This window comes from Anolis carolinensis, chromosome 4 (assembly GCF_035594765.1).
Source record: "Anolis carolinensis isolate JA03-04 chromosome 4, rAnoCar3.1.pri, whole genome shotgun sequence".
In the NCBI taxonomy this organism is placed as follows: domain Eukaryota; kingdom Metazoa; phylum Chordata; class Lepidosauria; order Squamata; family Dactyloidae; genus Anolis; species Anolis carolinensis.
In genome coordinates, this window is record NC_085844.1 from 80,070,965 (window position 1) to 80,094,374 (window position 23,410).

The 23,410-nt window shown below is 42.2% G+C and overlaps 1 protein-coding gene across 6 annotated transcripts in view; it reads right to left on the reverse strand.

Moving 5' to 3' along the window:
- phactr1 (phosphatase and actin regulator 1) overlaps positions 1 to 23,410 on the reverse strand; it is a 352,956-nt gene that overhangs the window by 35,931 nt on the left and 293,615 nt on the right. For 4 of the 6 annotated variants that reach the window (XM_008108838.2, XM_008108837.2, XM_008108842.3 and 1 more), the window contains 2 exons: positions 21,003 to 21,209; positions 11,233 to 11,554 (listed from right to left, as the gene is read on the reverse strand). In XM_008108838.2, coding sequence (XP_008107045.1) covers positions 11,233 to 11,554; positions 21,003 to 21,209 — 529 coding nt within the window. The remainder of the gene's footprint in view (positions 1 to 11,232; positions 11,555 to 21,002; positions 21,210 to 23,410) is intronic. The other 2 variants (XM_008108841.2, XM_008108840.3) reach the window with 1 other exon arrangement.

Genomic DNA, 23,410 nt, shown 5'->3' on the forward strand with positions numbered 1-23,410 from the left:
CCTTTGATATTATGCTTTCTATATGCAGGCATCCATCCACACTTGCTGGTTTGACTTTTGTGAATTTGATTATTCACAGATTCTGCAAAACGTTGACCATAGAGTCACGCTGGAAGATCTAGATATTCCTAGAAGGAGCAGAGTGATTCTATAGTCAACTTCAGGTGATTACAGAATCATGGTGGAGAACTTAAGAGAGTATTTTTTTCAGTTTGTGGCTTTCTCGTTTTCATGGGGGTCTTGTGCCCTCAACTCCAGTGAATGTGTTGGGTAGAATATCTGAACTACATTATGACATCAGCAATTAGGGCCAAGTGCACATCCACATCATAAAAAAATCACAGTTTGCAAGCATTCATTTCTGGTTGGATAGTACTGACAATAACATTTTCTCCAAACCGTGGCACAAAAGACAATTTCCCCCAATTTCTATTCCCTCACATATTTCAGTTTCCTTATTATAAAAATGCCTGCCACTATTTTAAGTTTCATACCTTTACTTTCAAGCGAGAGACAACTAAACATCCAAATTATGTTCTTAACTATTCGGATCTTCTTAAAAGGCTTAAGTACTTCCATTATTATATTATGCACATATGGTGCACATGTTTACCAAGTAATGCTTACCATCTTTAATCAGGCTTACTCTCTAGTTGTATATTGAGAATTCTAATGTATATTTTTCTGGTTGACATGTCATATAGACATATGCAGTTTCCAAGCAGTTAAAGCCTGATGCAACACTGTAATAGGCTTGTTTGATGCTTTCTTTGAGACACGGAGAGAAATAAATGGCAATGCTGTCAATGATATCTATATGAGACACTGCTTTCTGCTTTGCACAACCGTGTCTTAAAAATGTAGCACATTTCATCTGAAACATCTACACTAATCCCCTTAAAGATATTAGCACATTTGCTAATACAGAATCATCTAAGCAAAAAAACAAAACAAAACAACCAATCCCAACAAAAAAAACCCTGAAATGCATTGAGAGGCATCGGCTTCACAGATGCTTTGTTAACTTGCATTTTGAAAAGTAATCAGTATATATCCACATGGTTACTGAAGTTAATAGGCATCTTCTTAATAGTAAACACAAAAATCGTTGTGATATTTTTGTGGAACAAAAAGGCCCTCCTTATGAAGAACAGTCTGCAGCTCTGTAACTTTTCCAGTAATTCTTTTCCCCTTCACCAACAAATTCAGAATGTTCCAACATTTTGTGAATTCATGTAATTTGGCGTGCAATATTTTTGGAAAACCTTGTTGTTATTCTTTGACATAAACAGTTCAGAGATGAGAATGAAAAAAACATGACAGAGTGGCAATAGCTTTAGATGACTGGAAGACTCAGCCAAATTATTATTATTATTATTATTATTATTATTATTATTATTATTATTATTATTATTATTATTATATCCCACTTTTTCTCAGAGACTCAAAGCAGCTTACAATTACCTTACAATACCACTTAAAATATACAATAAATATACAATAAAACGTCATTAATATTAATATTAAAATTGATTCATGTTAAATCCATAAAAGCATATAAAATCACAGCAGCTCCTGACATGATCTTAAAAATCTCCTTCTGTTTGTATAAAAAGATTTTAGCCTGCAGCAGGGAGGGGGCCATTCTGGGAGTTCCAGAGTCAAGAGGCAGCCACCAAAAGAGAAGGCCTACTCTCATTCCCACCAATTGTGCTTGAGATGGAAGTGGGACTGAGAGAAGGGCCTCTCCTGAAGATCTCAGGGCCTGGGCAGGTTTGTACAAGGGGATGTGGTTATCCAAATAGCCTGGACCTGAACCATCTAGAGCTTTAAAGGTCATAACCAGCACTTTGAATTTTGCTTGGGAACAGACTGGCAGCCAGTAGAACTGCTTCAGTAGGAAGTTGTCTGCTCTCTGCAGCCAGCCCCACTTAACAACCTGGCTGCAGCTCTTTGGACCAGTTTCTGAGCACTCTTCAGAGGCAGCTCCATGTAGAGCTGGATGAAACTAAGACATGTACTGCTGTGGTCAGATCTGGCTTCCTGAGGAACGGGTGCAGTTGGCACACAAGTTTTAATTATGCAACAGCCTTCCTGGCCACCCCAGATATCTGGGTCTCCAAGTTCAATGCCGAGTCCAGGGGGATCTCCAAACTGTGGATCTGTGTCAGGGCCGGCCGGAGATATTTTTTGATGTGAAGCGGGGGTGCTGAAAAGCGCCCCCGCCACCGGCGCCCTGGCCCCGCCCAGCGTGCCCTGGCCCCGCCTCCCACGCTGTGTGGGAGGCGGGGCCAGGGCGAATAGTGAGGGGGGCGGGGCCAGAGTTGGCCCCGCCCCCCGCCCAGCGTGCCCTGGCCCCGCCTCCCACGCAGCGTGGGAGGCGGGGCCAGGGCACGCTAGGCGGGGGGGCGGCGCCAGAGTTGGCCCCGCCTCCCACGCTACTCCCGCTTGCCCGTCTGGCCTTTTCTAACAGGCCAGACTGCAGCGGAGGTCCCTCCAGGCCGCAATCGCGGCCTGGAGGGACCTCCGCTGAACTCTGGCCTGCTAGAAATGGCCAGACGGGCGAGCGGGGGTAGCGTGGGAGGCGGGGCCAGCTCTGACGCCGCTCCCCCCCCCGCCCAGCGTGCCTTGGCCCTGCCTCCCACGCAACGTGGGAGGCGGGGCCAGGGCACGCTGGGCGGGGGGGGAGCGGCGTCAGAGCTGGCCCCGCCTCCCACGCTACTCCCGCTCGCCCGTCTGGCCTTTTCTAGCAGGCCAGACTGCAGCGGAGGTCCCTGCAGGCCGCGATTGCGGCCTGCAGGGACCTCCGCTGCAGTCTGGCCAGCTAGAAAAGGCCAGACGGGCCAGGGCGCACTGGGCGGGAGGCGGGGCACCGTCAGGGCGGTGCCCCGCCTCCCGCCCAGCCTGACGGCGCCCCCCCGGGCCTGCGCCCGAGGCGGCGGCGTCAGGTGCCTCAATAGTGGGGCCGGCCCTGATCTGTGTCTTTAGGGGGAGTGTGACTCCATTTAGTACTGGCTGGATCCCTATTCCCTGGTCTGTCTTTCGACCAGGAGTACCTCTGTCTTGTCTGGATTAAGTTTCAATTTGTTTGCCCTCATCCAGTCCATTACTGATGACAGACACTAGTTTAGGGTCAGGATGACTTCCTTGGCTTTAGGTGGAAAGGAGTAGTAGAGATGAGCAGGGCCGGCCGGAGATATTTTTTGATGTGAAGCGGGGGGGCTGAAAAGCGCCCCCGCCACCGGCGCCCTGGCCCCGCCCAGCGTGCCCTGGCCCCGCCTCCCACGCTGCGTGGGAGGCGGGGCCAGGGCGAATAGTGAGGGGGGCGGGGCCAGAGTTGGTCCCGCCCCCCCGCCAGCGTGCCCTGGCCCCGCCTCCCACGCAGCGTGGGAGGCGGGGCCAGGGCACGCTGGGCGGGGGGCGGCGCCAGAGTTGGCCCCGCCTCCCACGCTACTCCCGCTTGCCCGTCTGGCCTTTTCTAACAGGCCAGACTGCAGCGGAGGTTCCTCCAGGCCGCAATCGCGGCCTGGAGGGACCTCCGCTGAACTCTGGCCTGCTAGAAATGGCCAGACGGGCGAGCGGGGGTAGCGTGGGAGGCGGGGCCAGCTCTGACGCCGCTCCCCCCCCGCCCAGCGTGCCTTGGCCCCGCCTCCCACGCTGCGTGGGAGGCAGGGCCAAGGCACGCTGGGCGGGGGGGGGGAGCGGCGTCAGAGCTGGCCCCGCCTCCCACGCTACTCCCGCTCGCCCGTCTGGCCTTTTCTAGCAGGCCAGACTGCAGCGGAGGTCCCTGCAGGCCGTGATTGCGGCCTGCAGGGACCTCCGCTGCAGTCTGGCCAGCTAGAAAAGGCCAGACGGGCCAGGGCGCACTGGGCGGGAGGCGGGGCACCGTCAGGGCGGTGCCCCGCCTCCCGCCCAGCCTGACGGCGCCCCCCCGGGCCTGCGCCCGAGGCGGCGGCGTCAGGTGCCTCAATAGTGGGGCCGGCCCTGGAGATGAGTATCATCTGCATATAGGTGGCACCAAACTCCAAAACTCCGAATGATCTCTTCCAGTGGTTTCATGCATATGTTAAACAGGCAATGGCCAGGGGTTCGAAAAGGAGTCCCCCAGCACCACTTTCTGGGTATGGCCCTCCAGGAAGGACAGGAGCCACTGTAAGACACTGTCTCCCAGTCCCATCCCACTTAGTTGACCCAGAAGGATACCATGGTCAATGATATCAAAGACCGCTGAAAGGTCTAGGAGAATAAACAGGGACACACTCCCCCTGTCTAGCTCTCTTCGTAGGTCATCCACCAAGGTCACCCAAGCTGTTTCTGTTCCATAGCTAAGCCTGAAATAAGATTGAAATGGATCTAGATAGTCTGTTTCATTCAGAAGTACCTGGAGTTGGGAAGCCACCACATGCTCCAAGATTTTGCTCAGAAAGGGAAGGTTGGACACTGGCCAATGCTTGTTCATTATAGAGGAATTCAAGGATGGCTTTTTAAATATAGGTCTCACAACTGCCTCATTTAGGCAAGTTGGAACTTTGCCTTGCTCCAAAGAGGCACTGACCACCACCTTCACCTACTCTGCCAGTCCCCCTCTGGCCTGTTAGATCAGCCAGGAAGGGCAAGGATCTAGAATAGATGTGGTAGCTCTTCCCCTCTCCAAAGATCCTGTCCACATCCTCAGGCTGCACAAATTGAAAGGTATCAACCAACACTGGACAACCAGAAGCCAAATTTATATCCACTGGAAGTGTATCAATAACAGCATCCATGTCGGAATGGATCTGAGTGACTTTATTTTCAAAGTGCCGCACAAATTCATCACAGTAAGCATACTAGTCCTTGAGGACTAGTATGTAATAGCCCTTTGATCACTCAAAACAGCTCTGCTGGACGGTTCTTTACAAGTGTAATGTTGGCAGCAATGAACGATTTTTCTACTGACTCCATTGCCATCAAGTAGGCTTTCAAATATGCTCTAGTCCGTGCTCAGACGGATTCGCTTCAAGTTCTCCACCAACATTGCTCTAGTCTCCATCTCACTTGCTTCATTGCTGCCAACTCCTTGGAAAACCAAGGGGCTGGTTTAGCTCTGCTCCATGAGAGGGGACATTCAGGAGCAATTGTGTCCACTGCCCTGGCCATTTCCCCATTCCAGAGGTCACCCAAAGCTTTGATAGAATCACTTGGCAAGATGACAGGAAAATCCCCAAGAGCCATCAAGAATCCATCCAGATCCATAAGCCTCCTGGGGTGGACCATCTTAATCAGTCCTCTACCCCTGTGGAGGTTTGGAGTCCCAGAAAATTTAAACCTGACCAGGTTGTGATCAGTCCATGACAAGAGGACTGTGACAAGTTCCTCCACACCACCACCACCCCATTCTGCACAGGAAACGAACACAGCATATTAGTAATAAAAATGGTAAAGGTCATGGAAAGGCTTATAGCCCTGTCTGCAATTCCAAGGAGGGAACGGTTGTGTGCCAACATTCATGTGGGAACGGTACAATGGGAGCCTTGCAACTCAATAAGTACTTGTGGTGGGATTGGGGAAATATGAGCTTTAAATGCTATTTTAGTGTATCTGCTGTATTTTAATTTTGTTTTTACCTCACTGCTACTGTTAAATTGCTATAATAATAATAATAATAATAATAATAATAATAATAATAATAATACCTGGCTATGGCTCACAAATGGGACCTTTAAGGAGGAGACAGAAGGCCTGATCCTTGCAGCCCAGGAGCAAGCCATCAGAACAAATGCAGTTAAGGCCAAGATAAAAAAATCAGCTAATAACCCAAAATGCAGACTCTGCAAGGAAACCATCGATCATATTCTCAGCTGCTGTAAGAAAATTTCACAGACAGACTACAAACAGAGGCACAACTATGTGGCCCAAATGATTCATTGGAACTTATGCCTGAAGTACCACCTCCCAGCAGCAAAGAACTGGTGGGATCACAAACCTGCAAAAGTATTGGAAAATGAGCACGCAAAGATACTGTGGGACTTCCGAATCCAGACTGACAAAGTTCTGGAACACAACACACCAGACATCACAGTTGTGGAAAAGAAAAAGGTTTGGATCATTGATGTCGCCATCCCAGGTGACAGTCGCATTGACGAAAAACAACAGGAAAAACTCAGCCGCTATCAGGACCTCAAGATTGAACTTCAAAGACTCTGGCAGAAACCAGTGCAGGTGGTCCCGGTGGTGATCGGCACATTGGGTGCCGTGCCAAAAGATCTCAGCTGGTATTTGGAAACAATAGACATAGACAAAATTACAATCTGTCAACTGCAAAAGGCCACCCTACTGGGATCGGTACGCATCATCCGAAAATACATCACACAGTCCTAGACACTTGGGAAGTGTTCGACTTGTGATTTTGTGATACGAAATCCAGCATATCTATCTTGTTTGCTGTGTCATACAATAAAATAATAATAATAATAATAATAATAATAATAATAATAATAATAATAATTATTTTATTTTTATACCCCGACCCATCTCCCCGAGGGGACTCTGGGCGGCTTACATGGGGCCAAGCCCAGGCAACAAGCAATATAAAATTCAACAATAAAAACAAATCATAAACAAATAAAATCACATATACCAATAAACAAGAAGCACACTTTGGTAAAATCCTGGGTTGGCTCCTAAAAGGGGTAGTGGGCCAGAAAAGTGCAAATAGTTTTTAATTGCTTTTTTAACTTTCGTATTGCACCTTGCCTAGTGTGGAGTGTTAGCCACTTTGAGTCCCCATGGGGAGAAAGGAGGGGTATAAATAAAGATAATAAATAAATAAAATTGATTGGATTTTGAATGTTTTCTCACTTTGCTGAAATCTTTCTTCCTAATGTATAGAGCTAGAATAAATGCCCCTTTGTTTTAAATAAATGAAAAAAATTAAGCAATTAGGATGCTGAACAGAAGATTCACAGAAGCATGTGACAAATGTTTCTGGTTTATGCCACCAGGTTGGACAGCTGTCTATAGTGAATCATGTGGCTTAGTTCAGGCCACATGAGGAGAAATACTGTGTTACAGCACTGTTCCCCCCCTCGCTCTCTCTCTGGCAGAAATTCTATTGCTATTTCCAGGTATAGTACACCCACAGAATCAATGATATATACATGAGTCCAGATTTATTATTTAGCAATTGATTATTCAATGGATCAGGTCTGAGTAGCAATTAAAGTCAATCTCTCTCAGTGTCTGTGGGTGTGAGAGAAGGAATGAGAGAGAGAGAATTCTAATTTTGCTCAAATATAATTCTGCACACTCCAAAGGATACCAGACTGCAATCTTGCTGGGTGTTCTCATGCCAATCTGGAATAGATGCCTCTCTTCTATTTGATTCAAATGGACCATTTTCCGGTCTAACATAATATCCCCATTAATTTGCCTCTTGCAATGGGAGACCCAGCTCTTTGGTAGCTGATGTTCAAACACAACTTGAAGACAAAAGCAAATTAAATAGCTTGCTTCCTGCTTATTAACCATAATGTATGTGTCCTAGTAACTGCACGATTAGATAGGAATTTTGAAAACTGGAGCATCTATTGCTGTGAGGGAACAGATGCCCCATAAGTCCTGTGGCAAGAGAGCTCATAGCAGGTAGACTACCTTATGCACATTTTGAAGAGATAAGGGACCATGCTGTTCAATTAATGCAAATTCTGTGTGCATGGAAGTAATTGCCCCAGGTGAACCACATGGGATATGAAGGATAGCTGCAGCCTGTATTGACTTAGTGGAACATTTAGATAAGAGTAGAAATTAATCATTCTTAAAAATATAAAACATAGGCAGAGAGCATAATCTAGAATATATGCCTACCACAATTTGAGGCATGTGACCACTACTACTTCTGCTACTACTAATTCTAATAGAAATATATTCGCTTCTAGGAAACAGAGTTTAGAAAGGATGTTTTTTTGGACTGTTTCCAATGGTCATGCTGTGCAGGAGGATTCTGGGAGTCACACTCCAAAGAAGTAAAATTTCCCAGGTTTTCTGGCCACTAGATATTGGACTAGATTGGGTACAAACTGTGTAACTTTCATATGTTGTTGAATTGTATCTCATTACATCCATAGGCAACAAAGTCAATGGTGAAGAATTTGGGGAACTGCAATGGAAGAACGTTTGGAAGGCTGTATAATTCTGTTCCTTGTACAAGATCAGTGACTCCCAATCTGTGGTCTGTGGACCACCAGTGGTCCCCATTAACTAAAATATCATCTGTGGCTACACCTTTACTACACCATTGCAACGAGAGCGTCCGACCGGTCTTGCAAAACCCTCTTATAGTGCCAAGGCAACGGGGATGTCAGGAGGGGAGAGGTTGACTACTCACGAAAAGTGGAACAACAAGCCTCCTGACTGCTGCTTCTCCTCTTCCTCCCTCCCTCTGAGCAAAGCCGTTCCATGTGGTGCCTGGAAGCAGGGGCGCCTTGCTGTCTATGTTTTTTGTCCCATTCCTGGTGTTATTTGGGGTTCTGATTCAAAAAATTACATTGGATAGACCACATCAGCTCTAGATTATTAAATATGGTTTTCTGTGGGTGAGCAGATGGCGGCTACTGGATGGCATATATTCTGTATCAGAAACTAGATCTGATGTAGTCTATCCAAGGCAATTTCTGAATCAGCACCCCAAATAACCAAACTGAATCTAAAGTTGACCAAATCCTGATACGTAACCCCTTTGGTATTAATGTTGGAGAGTGGTCCCTGGTCAAGTGGACTCTGGTCAAAAAAAGGTTGGGAACCACTGTACTAGGATGGACTAGATCCAGCCGGGCTTTTTTCATGTTATTAAACTTTTGTGGATTAAATCTCTTTTTTCAAGACTGGCCAGACAAATATAGAGACTTACAAATATTTTTATTCAGCAGCCCATTATACGGAGGCTGAGTAGAGTCTGGGTAAAGCTATATATGTACATATCTATCAATAGACCCTAGTACTAGATTATAGATAACAATATGTGGCTGCTCTTCAGTTAATCTTCTTTCCAAAGATGTTTCTGGGCTTAATAACACTATGTAACAAAATTTGAAAAACATTTCTGTTCATGGTTTGAAAGTGTTATTTCTTCGTTTTCGTGGCTGCCACAAACTGTGCAGAATTGGTTAAGACTCCATGAGATATTCATTAAAAAACTATAGCAAGCTGTGCTGGGGGATGTCCCACAGTTTAATAGTCTAACAGACCTCTTCCATGTTTTTATGATAGAACTAATTAGGAAATGACATTTATAACCCAGGAATAAAAATTGTGTTACATAGCGTAATAAACTCGGCAACCATTACAAGTGGTCAAGTGTGTAAAAGGGCTCTTTGACATAAATCTACATCTCGCTCAATCTTTTTCTTACTTGCATTGTTTAATTTTTAAAAATTGTAATTATCACAGAAGAAAACTATCTTGAGCACAACCCAAATTAATTTAAAATTTGAGGTTGAGTATCATACCCACCAATGACTACCACCACGGTCAACTAATATAACAAAGTGAAATGAATACAATTGTCAAAGAAGTAACCATGTTGGTCTCTTATAGCATAAAGATTGGAGAGGGGAAGGGAATATAGGAGAACCCTGAAGATTATCTGTTATTTTTGCATGAGCTTTCGTGGATCTAAATCTATTTTTTTAGATACTTCTTCTCTTGGTTTTGCATCTGAAGAAATTGGTTTATATTCAGGTAAACTCATGCAAAAATAAAAAAAACTGTTGCAATAGTCTTAAAAGTGCTGCTTCATTCTTTTTTCCCATCCTCCCTCCTTTCTTGCTTTTTAAAATGTAGACAGTAACAGCAAGTGCAATGAACATTAATACTAACAGCAACATTACGCCTAGTCCATTAGATTCGATAAGCAGACTATTTTAAAAATACGTGTGACTGGAAAATGGAAGTAATACAAAGTATTTCATGCTCCAATGGTTCCAGTTTGTAGCAATACAGATTTACATCAAATACTTTTCAGAGCTGTGTCAGGGAAATGCCTCTCCAATTATTGCAGCCCATCATCTATAAAAAGCAATTATCTGAAAGACAATGGAAATTATCTAATTTGTACACACTGAGTTTTAGTGTGTTCATAACTTGGCTCTTTATTTCTTAACAAAAATAATTATGACAGAATATCTATCCAGGAAAAAAGAGATGATAATACACCGTATTAGCAGCAGCATCACCATTATGAGCCACGTTCTAGAATAAAATAGATTGATGCAAACAAAACTTTTGAGAGCTCAGATACATTTTTTTGCACTGAAATAAGGAGCATGCTTCACTTCCCCAAACTTTATGTTTAAAAGTATGTTGATAACTATTACCTCCAGAGAGGCCCAACCACAATTTCACTCTATACATTGCTTTTCTATGTGTGTCACTTCTGAGGGCAGGTGATAGGAAGCTGAAATCTGTCACTGCTGACAATTACCATTGAGTCAAACTACTGGAAATGAACCTGAGATCTTTATCATGCAGTGTTGTCTCACTTCTGTACAGTATGACCCCAGTATCTGTGGAAATACGTTCCTAGACTTCGTGTGGATGGATACAAAAAATCATGGATAACACCAAACTCTACTGAAATATGGGACTTCTTACCCAAAAGAGTCATGTTGGAGCATCTAGAACACTGATTCTCAACTGGGGGTCCCCAAATGGCCTACAGCTCCCAGAAATCCCAGCCAGTTTACCAACTGTTAGGATTTCTGGAAGTTGAAGGTCAAAAACATCTGGGGATCCCAGGCTGAAAACCACTGACCTAGAAAATGCTTAGAAAGAATATATTTTGTTCGATGTCGATAAATTAAACTACCAATCCTGGTCCTGCAAAAACAGCAGCTGTACTATAGTTTGAATGATCCAAATGCAGAGGAATGGAAGAAAATCTAGTCCTAGTAGAGACTGAGTAGAAGTGGCAAGGCCAGAGTTGTGACTATTGCAAGCACACACAGTTGGAGCAAAGAACCCCTACAACTCATAAGAACAGAACGAGAACACTACTGGATTAGATCAAAGATTCATGCAATCCAACACTTCGTTTCCACAATGGCCATTCAGTTCACCAATTGCTCGTTCACTAAAGAAATGCATGGAGGCAATAGCCATGCTCACAAAAGACTTCTAACTTTTTAAAACTTATTCATTTTTCATACACCGTTTTCTTTGTGCAGTACTGGGTAGGAGAGAATGACAATGGCCCATTACCTTTCTAGCCTCTGCATGGTCATGGCTAGTGTCTTATTCAACTCCTCGATCATGCGGCAACCTGAAGAGTGAATGGGTAACGTGCTGGATCCAGAAGGCATGTGAGGGTTGTGGCTGCCATACTGATGCTGGTGCGCTAACTGTGACGGTAAAACCGTGTGGTGATGAGAACCCATTGATTGCTGGGAGCTCTTCTGTATGGAATAAGATGCGAGGGAGAGCTCTGGTCCCCCTAAAGGCATGCAGATCATGACTTTCTTTGGAGGTAGCGGAGGCGACAGTTTGACTGGCATACAAGGCAGTTTCATGGGACCACCAGGATCTGAAATAGAAAAGTATGGAGAAATTCAGGCATAAGCACAGGTGGGAAAGGATGACACCCAGGCCTCTATCACACCCTCCCACTTAAACCATAATGACCACCTGCCTCTGTGTTGTGCTCTCTCACGCAGCATGTGTAAGAGGATACTGCAATCAAGACAAAGGGTCATCTCATATCAACACATCAGTCAGAATCATCATGTCGGCTGTGCTATTCCCACACATTCTGCAATGTGATAGTCCTTTCATATTTCATTCTCCCATTTCATTAAAAAAATCAACATACTGAGTTATCATCATACTAACTTTTATCTGTTGAAATGAATGGAAAAGTGAAAGTATCCTACTCTTAAGCAATATGTGTTTCATTCTCATCCCAAAACATCTCAGAACCAGGTAAGGACACTACGATAGCATTTGGCCTCTATCATAAATTGACATTTTCCGATTATATCATTTCATGAGCACCAGACCAGTGTTAGTCAGAGTAGTGGTCCCTGGATGGGTGCCATTCTTTGAACTATTGGTTGCTGGTCCATGGCAAATTTTCAGGAAATAAAGAAACAATTTTATCTAATGCAGTGGTTCCCAACCTGTGGTCCATGAATAGCAGTGGTTCCCCAATTCACCATTACTACACCGTTGAAATAAGAGTGACTGGTCTTGCGAAACCCTCTTACAGTAGCAAGACAATGGGGTTGTCAGGAGGGGAGAGGCTGACTACCCACGAAAGGCATAACAACAAGCCTTCTGACTGCTGCTTCTCCTCTTCCCACCCCCTCAGCGGAGTCGTTCCATGTGGCGCCTGGAAATGGGGGTGCCTTGTTGTCTTCATTTTTAGGCCTGTTCCTGGGGTTGTTTGGGGTGCTGATTCAGAAAATTGCATTAGATAGATCACATCAGCTCTAGATGATTAAGTATGATTTTCTGTGGGCGAGCAGATAGCGACTACTGGATGGCATATGTTCTGAATCAGAAACTAGAGCTGATGTGGTCTATCCAGTGCAATTTTCTGAATCAACACCCCAAATAACCAAACCGAATCTAAAGTTGACAAAAAATTGATTCATAACCCTTTTGGTACTAATGTTGGAGAGTGGTCCCTGATCAAGTGGTCCCTGGACAAAAAAGGTTGTGAACCGCTGAGCTGATGTGATCTATCCAATGCAATTTTCTGAATCAACACCCCAAACAACCTCAGGAACAGGCCTAAAAAGGGAGACAATAAGGGTACACATTTAGTGCTAGTCCCTGGTACATGGGGGGGAAAATGCTGGTTCCCCTTATAAGCTTGAGAAGCACTGTTCTTTATCATAGTTGCTCAGGTTAGTTTCTTGCAGTTTCTGAGCTTGCAGTTTCTGAGCTTTTTCCTGACATGAATTTTTTAATGTGTTTGTGTGATTTAAAGTTAATTTTTATTTGCAGCTCTGGGTGCCATTTTTGATAAAAAGTGTGACCTAAATTTGACCAAAAAGAAGTCCTGAATTGTAGTGCCTGATGAAGTGGAATCCACACTCTTCAAAATAGCCCAGGTTCAAATAAGTCACTCCAGGGGAGGAGAAAATCAGAAGCCAAGTCCATTTTTGCACTTCTACCCATTAAACACACACATACGCTTAAACAAAAGACATGATGAAATCTCAAAAGATTTTCTGTCATCCATTTTTCAGTGAAACTCTTTTTGCCATCATGGGTCAACTGTGATAGCTTCTGCAAAGTGCTAGCAAAAATCATTACATTTGCAATCACTCTGTTATTTATGACCAGTGTGCCTTTAATTTTCTTCCCACAAAATCCTTAACAGAACAAAACTCTCCCTCCCTCCCACAAAAGCCCAGATGCTGATGCTAGGTCTTCATTTTGACTGTGAGAATTCTCATTATATGAATTCCTTCAAACAGGACCCAAGTACGCCTCTGGAGAAATTAGTAATGGAATAGGGTTAATTTACTTTCATCTTGGAAGGGATGATTCATTAGGACTGATTGCTCCTTTCTGGAGACTATGCAAATCAGAAAAAATCCCCAAAGGAAAGCATAAAGGATCTGAGAAATGTATATCTTTTGACCCCTTGCACTCTGCTTCTAAGCATGTTTACTTAGAAATGAGTCTTTCTCACTTCACTGAGATGATACATCTCAACCTCATGTTATGTCAGCCAGATGATTCTGTACTTTATTGCAAAACCGAAGAGCTGATCCCAAGTGAATAGTTCATTGTTTTATATAAATCCCAGAATCTCTAGCCTCCTTGGATTTCAAATCACAATTTCCATACTTCACAGCGAAGCTATAATGGAAGCTAATATGCTATGGATTTATCTCATTTATATACTCTCTCTTGCACTCCCAATGCATTGCTTTCACCTCTTTTTAAGAACTTCCAACCTGAGAAGGAAGCCATCACAGAAAACTCCGTAATGGCTGAGGCCCCAGCTATACTGCCATATAATCCAGTTTTTGAATCCAGATTATCTGCTTTGAATTGGATTATATGGCAGTGTAGACTCATATAATCCAGTTCTAATCAGATAATCTGGATTCAGAAACTGGATTATATGGCAGTGTAAATCCAGTCTCAGAGCATGGAGGAAAATCTAAGACAGCATCTTAAAAACAAGGTCCGCCCTTGTTTTTATTGTTTTCTTGATTTGCATTGTAATGGATATTATTATTTATTGTATTGTTCACTGTGTTATGATATGTTGTTCTTTTATATGTTGTTTATATTGTATTGTTCTGGGCATGGCCCCATGTAAGCCGCCCTGAGTCCCCGTTGGGGAGATGGTGGTGGGGTATAAATAAATAATAATAATAATAATAATAATAATAATAATAGTAATAATAATAATAATAATAATAATAATTATTATTATTATCTTTCTCTCTGTCATATATCATGTTCCACAGTTGATGGTGGTTAGGAATGTCAGGCCTAGCAGTTGGTGATGGAAGGGGCTAATGTAATTTTTAGTTCTACAGGGCTGAGTAATCTGTAAGTAGGAGTTACAGGTGAAAGCAAGTAAGGGTGGAAGCAGGCAAGAGATAGCTTGCAGCTGGGTTGTTCTGAATGTAAGGAGCTAGCCTGGAGCATGATCTTTGGGAGACAAGTATTTGTCCTACTCTGGCTGTCCCCCCCCCCCCCCGTCCCCCCCAGGTTTGTGGGTTTTTGGCATCCTGATCTGTCTCCCAAATTCTGGAACTTCTGGACTGGCCATTGACTATGGTATAGACTCTTGATCCTTGGACTTTACTCATTGAACTCTTGGTGTTTGACTATTGGACTGGACTTTTTTTTAAAAAAAAACTACGGTGTCTTCTTGTACCTTCATTGGCATTTGCTATCAGTTTTGTTTTGATTCTGTGGCTGAGTGCTATCTTTATGTTTTACATTGGGATTCTGAAAACAGCCAGACAGTAAGTTCTGCTTTAATTAAACAGTTTGACACAAGCTGGGTGTTTGTTTTGGTTCACCTCTGGCAGGGCCGGTTGTTTCTACGAGGCCGCTGACGCCATTATAATGGCCAGATAGGCCATTTTTGCCCTTAGTTTGTTGACTAAGGGCAAAATGGCCTAGCTGTGCTGTGCGCATGCGCCCTGCCAGATAGGCCATTTTTGCCCTTAGTTTGTAGACTAAGGGCAAAATGGCCTCTCTGGCTGGGCGCATGCGCACAGCGCATTTCACCCGTGGAAGCTTCTAGGCACTAACAACCTACCCTCTACGCATGCGCAATACCATAGCCCGCGCTGTGCATGCGTACTGAAAAAAAAACATTTCCACGAGGCGTGTGGTGTGTGGGGACTGACTAGGACAACCAGCCAAACAACAATCGTTTAACATAAAGAATCAAGGCCCAGGGATACCACAGGTCTCCAGCAGCCTTCTGAGCAAGGTAATCAAGGCTGTCTGAATTAGTGACAACAAGTTGCAAATAAACTTACAAGTCAATCTTACATTATTTTTCAAAATGGATGGGCATTGCTCTTGTGCTTTCATGTTTCCTAGCTTCTTACTACTATAATCAGTTTTATTTTATTTTTTCTTTGTTGTCAGGAGTGACTTGAGAAACTGCAAGTCGCTTCTGGTGTGAGATAATTGGCCATTTGCAAGGACCTTGCCCAGGGGAACACCTGGATGTTTAATTATGTTACCATCCTGTGGGAGGCATCTCTCATGACACAGTTGACTGTGTGTATCATTTGTACAAAAAGTAAACAGTATAAAATATATAGAAGCATAGATTAAAATAAGGAAGTGGATGGGCCAATTTCTAATGTGTGTGCATTCTAATGTGTTAATTCTTCCATCTATGGAATCATTTCTGTAGTAATGTGAGAAATAATTTCAGATATGTGATACAAATACATATTTAAATATTAATATGTACATGCTTTCTATAAAAGTACATGTTTACTGTTTAATCCCTTGTTTTGGGAGTTGTAGTTGGTGATTTTATGTTATGTTAAAAAATTAATTGAGTAGGGAGTTGTAGTTGCTGGGATTTATAGTTTTAATAATTACATATATTATATAATAATAAAGTAGCTGTGCCCAACCACGCTTTGCTGTGGCGAAGTATGGTGTTCTGGGAAATAAAGAACAGTAGAGTCTCACTTATCTAACATAAACGGGCCGACAGAATGTTGGATAAGCGAATATGTTGGATAATAAGGAGGGATTAAGGAGAAGCCTATTAAACATCAAATTAGGTTATGATTTTACAAATTAAGCACCAAAACATCATGTTAGACAACAAATTTGATAGAAAAAAATAGTTCAATACGCAGTAATGCTATGTAGTAAGTACTGTATTTATGAATTTAGCACCAAAATATCACAATGTTTTGAAAACATTGACTAAAAAAATGTGTTGGATAATCCAGAACGTTGAATAAGTGAGTATTGGATAAGTGAGACTACTGTATTGAGGAATTGGTGGTAGTTAAGGTAAAGGGTAAACTTGTTGTCGAAGGCTTTCATGGCCGGGATCACAGGGTTGTTGTATGTCTTTCGGGCTGTGTGGCCATGTTCCAGAAGTATTTTCTCCTGACGTTTCACCCACATCTATGGCAGGCATCCTCAAAGATTGTGAGGTATCCATACCTCATTAAGTCCAGTCATGTCTGATTCTGGGGGTTGGTGCTCATCTCCATTTCTAAGCCAAAGAGCCAGCGTTGTCCGTAGACTCCTCCAAGGTCATGTGGGATGACTGCATGGAGCGGTGTTACCTTCCCTCCAGAGCAGTACCTATTGATTTACTCACATTTGCATGTGTTTGAACTTCTGGGTTGGCAGAAGCTGGGGCTAAAAGTGAGGGCTCACTCTGTTCCCCCAATTCAAACCTTTCGGTCCAGAAGTTCAGCAGCTCAGCGCTTTAACACGCTGTGCCATCAGGGGATATTATTTCCTAAAGGTTGTGAATATACAATATTTCTAATTGGTTTTTTTTTTTGGCTTTTAGATGCAAGCATGAATGCTGCAATTAGGGAAAATGATTAGGATGTAAGCCTTGCAGCTTTAAAGCCTGACTGTTTCCTCCCTGAGTGAATTTTTTGTTGGGCGGTGTTAGCTGGCGCTGAATGTTTCCTGTGTTGAATTCCCCTGTTTTCAGAGTTGTGTTCTTTGCGATATGTTATGTGCTTGTACTGTCTGTGGCTGTGAGAAAACAGTGGATTTATCAGACTTTGATGATGGGAATACTTTGTTGGGAGGTGTTAGCTAGCCCTGATTGTTTCCTTTGTGGAATGCTTTCAGACTGTTGGTCTTTATTTATTGTCCTGGTTTTAGAGATTATATTGTTCTGCATTATTCTATCCCAGTAATTATTTCATATTAAAGTAGAATCTCACTTATCCAACATTCGTTTATACAGTGTTCTGGATTATCCAACACAGTCTGCCTTTTCGTAATCAATGTTTTTGTAGTCAGTGTCTTAAATTCATTGTGATATTTTAGTGGTAAATTTGTAAATACAGTACAGTAGAGTATCACTTATCCAAAATAAACGGGCCGGCAGAATGTTGGATAAGCGAATATGTTGGATAATAAGGAGGCATTAAGGAGAAGCCTATTAAACATCAAATTAGGTTATGATTTTACAAATGAAACACCAAAACATCATTTTAGACAACAAATTTGGCAGAAAAAGTAGTTCAATACACAGTAATGCTATGTAGTGATTACTGTATTTATGAATTTAGCACCAAAATATCACAATGTATTGAAAACATTGACTACAAAAATGGCTTGGATTATCCAGAACGTTGGATAAGCGAGGCTTGGATAAGTGAGACTCTACTGTAATTACTACATAGCATTACTACACATGTAACTACTTTTTCTGCCAAACCACAAAGAACAAGAAATAAAAAAAATCACAATCTGTGGAAGGGCCAAAAACAAACCTGGTTGTTGAGAAGTTCAGGCAAAGAGGTTACTGTGATGGCTGAAGCAAGGCAGAAAGGAGCCTAATGCTCATTTAATTGGGCAATAGTGCTATTGTACCCCAATGGCCCAGAAAGTTCTGAAGCCTATAGACTTTTTTTAGCAGCGATTGAGCAGAAAATCAGTTACAGTGGCCTTTTGGTACCTGCTCAGGGTTGGATCTTGGACCTCTGCCCCCTCTGTGGATACCAAAAGTCACAGATGCCAAACTACTTTTATATGCAATTATGTACTAAAATTGTGTCCCTTACATAAAATGGCAAAATCAAGATATATATTTTTTGTTTTTAATTTTTTTTTCAAACTGTGGATGGTTGAATTCATGAATACAGAATCTGTGGATATGGGCTGGCTGTAACAAGAGCAGTAGTTCTCAGCCTGTGGGTCCCCATATATTTTGGCCTTCAACTCCCAGAAATCCTAACAGCTGGTAAAATGGCTGGGATTTCTGGGAGTTGTAGGCCAAAACACTTGGAAACCCACAAGTTGAGAGCCACTGAACTAGAGAGTAACACCACAATCCTAACATCAAAGTGCACTGGAAATAGCATCAAACCCCTGCCCTAGCTTCATCTGACTTGGCATTGACTTAGCTGACTTTTGGCCCCATTCTCCAGTTTGGATAGCAATCTAAGTGAACACACAAGCCAAGGCACAATAACTGTGAAACAGGCAAATAGCATAGCAAACTCTGCAAGAAGCACATAAGTATGGAAGAAATTACTGTAATAGCATGATTTGTAAAAGATGACTTCTGGAGAGACCAAAGAAAAGGGGTAAAGTTAGTAGGGAAAAGATCTCCTAGCTACTAATTCACTGTGCTACACATATAACACAAACTAATCCCAAACAGAATACTACTGACATCTTCTAACTGTCTCGATTTGACAAAGAAAGTCCCAATTAACCCCACCATCCCACTTTTCAGATGTTTCTAAAATGTCCCTCCTCCCAATTTCCTCCTTCCAATATATCACAGATGAAAACCAAAACATAGGTTGCCATATGTTTTTCATGTGTGAAATATTGGAAGGCATGTACTGATAACAATTTTCTAATATTAATTGACTATTTCTGCAAAGTTCAATGAGAATAAATATTTATGTGACTGAACCACTTGGGCTTAAATGTGGCAAGCGACATTACACAACACATTAAAAGCATCTGAATAGACATTTTCTTTCCTAGGGCAATTTTGGGAGCTGCAGCTACATAGGTAGGTGGCTTGCAATTAATTAGCCCACCCTCTCGCAGAACTCAGATCTATTCGGAGGAAGCTATGAACGCTTAAACTGGCATAAAAACTGAAACATGCCTGAAGTGTTGCTAGAATCAACATGATGCAATGGTCTAAGTGTAAGGGACACTGGGGCAATCCCACTTGGCCATTGAAGCCCATTGGGTGACCTTCTGCGCATCATACTTTCTTAGGCTCAGAGGAAGGCAAGGGCAAACCACTTCTGAACAAATTTTTGCTAATAAGCCCTCATCATATCTTTTGCCTTAGGGCAGTGGTTCTCAATCTGTGGCTCCCCAGGTGTTTTAGCCTACAACTCCCAGAAATCCCAGCCAGTTTACCAGCTGTTAGGATTTCTGGAAGTTGAAGGCCAAAACATCTGGGGACTCACAGGTTGAGAACCACTGCCTTAGGGTTACCATAAGAAATAATATGAAAGCACATAGCAATATTCTTAGATGCAAGTTGCCCGTAGAATGACCGCTGATTTATGCCACCATTTTCTGCCTATATTCTTTTACAATGAAGAAACTTTTAGATCAGTAATTACAAGTTGGTGACAACAGTTCAAATATATAGAACTGCACTGATCTTGATATGTCACTGACATGTATTATGGCCATGGTGTTCCATGCTCTTGTTACATCCCGAATAGACTACTGCAACGTGCTCTACATGGGGTTGCCTTTGAAGACTGTTCGGAAGCTCAGAATAGTCCAACGGGCAGCAGCCAGACTGCTCATTGGAGCAGTATACAGGGAGCATATCATCTCCCTGCTACATCAGCTCCACTGGCTGCCAGTTTGCTACTGAGCACAATTCAAAGTGATGGCTTTAGCCTATAAAGCTCTAAACTGTCCTGGCCCAGCTTATTTGTCTGAATGTATCTCCCTCTATGATCCGTCTCTGAGGTTAAGATCATCGGGGAGGCCTTGCTCTCGATCGGGGATGAGAGACAGGACCTTCTTGGTGGTGGCTCCTCATCTGTGGAACTCCCTCCCTAATGAAATCAGGTCGCCCCCCTCACTCCTGTCCTTTTGGAAAAAAATTAAACATGGTTGTGGGACCAGGCATTTGAGCAGCAAATGCAACGATAATAAGAACGATTAATGTGACCGATAATGGACAGACCCTGAACTATGACTTGAACTTATGTAATTTTAAATGATATTTTTATAATATATGTTTTCATTCTTTGTTTTTAATTGTAATTGTTTTATAACTGTTGCGCTTTTGGCATCTAATGACTGCCGGTTGTGAAGCCACCCTGAGTCCCCGTCCCCCAGGGTGTGATAAGGACGGGATACAAATGTATGAAATAAATAAATAAATAAATAAATAATAGTATTCATAACCACATTCCTTGAGTAGTTTAGTGAGATACAAAATACAGTACAGTCTCACTTATCCAAGCTTCTGGATTATCCAACGCAGCGGGCCAACACACCCAACAACACACAAGTGCAGCCACGTTCTCAAATAAGTGGCAGACTTGTTGTAAAACACGATGTTTTGGTGCTTAATTTGTAAAGTCATAACGTAATTTGATGTTTAATAGGCTTTTCCTTAATCCCTGTCTATTATCCAACGTTTTCGATTATCCAATGTTCTGCCGGCCCATTTATGTTGGATAAGCGGGACTCTATTGTAACTCCAAAAGGCTAGATATGGCAGCTTTATAGAGAAAACATGTTTTGTTTTGAGAGGAGGGAGCAGTTAAAGAGGAGAGGATTGCACAAACTGTTCCCAAGCACACTTATTTACTTACCTGCTAAGTGGTTGGCAATCCTGGCAATAGGTTTAGGAGGCAGGGCAGGGGGCTGTTTGATGAGGGAGAGCTGTTTCACTGGGGTGTCCTCATGGTCTCCAGAGAAAGCAGCAATTTTTTTAGGGGGGAGTAGCAAGACTGGTTTAGATGAAGGATCTTGAGATAGGTGGACTCCAGATTCACTGGGCGTGAGACTCTCTTCGGACACTGGAGGACACAACCACAGCACAGACGCAACAACGTTATGAGCAAAGCGACGGCAGAGAAAGACAGAAAAGCAGCAGAGCAATGCGGATTTCTTGTTTTTTTAAACGTAACTAACACAGTAGCGTTTGCTCAGACATTTAAATATATGAAGAACAGGAGTGCAAAAGAAGGAAACGAAACTCTTCACAAAGAAAGTGAAAACAAAGCCTGGCACTTTCACAACAGAGAGCAGGACTTTCACTGGCAACAAAGATATGCGGATAGCTCAATTTGAAAGTGGAGTTAAGACTCTCTAGGGACAAGTCCATAGCTGACTCTTGCTATTCCAGTTTGACTACAGCAGCACAAATGAATAATCTGCACAGTTCACAACACAACTCTTCACAGACTGTTTTGTGCTTCAAATGGTCCAGTTGTTCTGGAACTTACCGGTAAGTATCACCAGTGGTTTGAAGTGAATGGGAACACTTTAGATTCTCTTTTGGGAGAGCACTTCTCAAATTTACTGATCTGCTAAAGCAGTGGTTCTCAACCTGTGCATCCCCAGATGTTTTGGCCTGCTACTCCCAGAAATCCTAACAGCTGGTAAACTGGCTGGGATTCTGGGAGCTGTAAGTCAAACCACCTGGGGATCCACAGGTTGAGAACTACTGTGCTAGACATATGGCAGAATATTCTAAGATTTGTGTTGTTGAAGGCTTTCATGGTCGGAATCACTGGGTTGCTGTGAGTTTTCCGGGCTGTATGGCTATGCTCCAGAAGCATTCTCTCCTGATATTTCACCCACATCTATGGAAGGCATCCTCAGAGGTTGTAAAGACTTCACAACTTCTGAGGATGTCTGCCATAGATGTGTGTGCAATGTCAGGAGAGAATGCTTCTGGAACATAGCCATACAGCCCGGCAAACTCACATCAACACATTCTAAGATTTGTTGTCCCAAGAGGAGACCTTTTGAGCACTATACAACAATAATTTAATAAACACAACAAATGGAAGATTATGTGGGCCACACAAAAAGTCTACCTAACGCAGATGAGCCTGGGAAGCTCATAAGTGAATTTGTAAGGCAGGAGCACTCTTCACTATTATTCCTCAGCATCAGACATACAATAGCACAACTATGTCTACAAAGGGAGGCTTGATTGAACCATGCCTGAATTTAATAAAACCTTTGATCATGTTCAGACTCTCTAATAATACATATGAGGACCTTTAGATTCTTTATTTGCACTTTACAATTCTGAGATCGAATACTGCTGTTTTATCTACCACAATTGCTGTATTTTATTGTTTTTACCAGGGGATACTGTGAATTTATGATGTTGTGTTTGACTGTTTATTGTCTATGTTCTGTTTTGCACTTGTATTTTGTGTCACACCTTGAGTGTTCTGTGAGTCCCTCTGGGAGATGGTGGTGGGATATAAATAATAATAATAATAATAATAATAATAATAATAATAATAATTATTATTTGTGATTCAAAATCCAGCATATCTATCTTGTTTGCTGTGTCATACAATAAAATTAATAATATAATTATTATTATATTATTAATAATAATAATAATTATATTATTATTATTATTATTATTATTATTATTATTATTATTATACTCACTGACAGACCTCCTCTCCAGGAATTATTTACTTGCAGTTAATTCCAAAAATCATGTACCTCTTATGACTTTATCCTGAATCTATTGTCTTTCAATTTTATTGTATTTCACAGAAATAGTGGTCTGTGACTACCCTTTGAGTCATGAAACCTATTGAGTGATGTTGGTTAAGTCGAACTATTCCAATCTAACCCATCTCACAGTTGCTGTAAGGATAACATCATCAACGTATTGGAGGAAAAACAGGAAACGCGTGAACAAATAAATGCTTAAAATTCCCTCTAGCTAACTAAAGAACAATTAGATATATAACTGTAAAAGTGTTTATCATACCTTCATCTTAGATTATTTTTCCTAAACGATAAAGTTCCAAGTCTCTTATTTTAACTTACTACATAGAGTATAATCAAGTCTTATCAAGCCTTGTTGTTTGGTTTGGTATTGTGATATGGCCTAAGGACTAATCAATAAAATTAATTATTATTATTATTATTATTATTATTATTATTATTATTATTATTATTATTATTATTCCAACTATTTTTGTCTTTCCATGTTGCAAAGGTACATCAAACTCCAGAT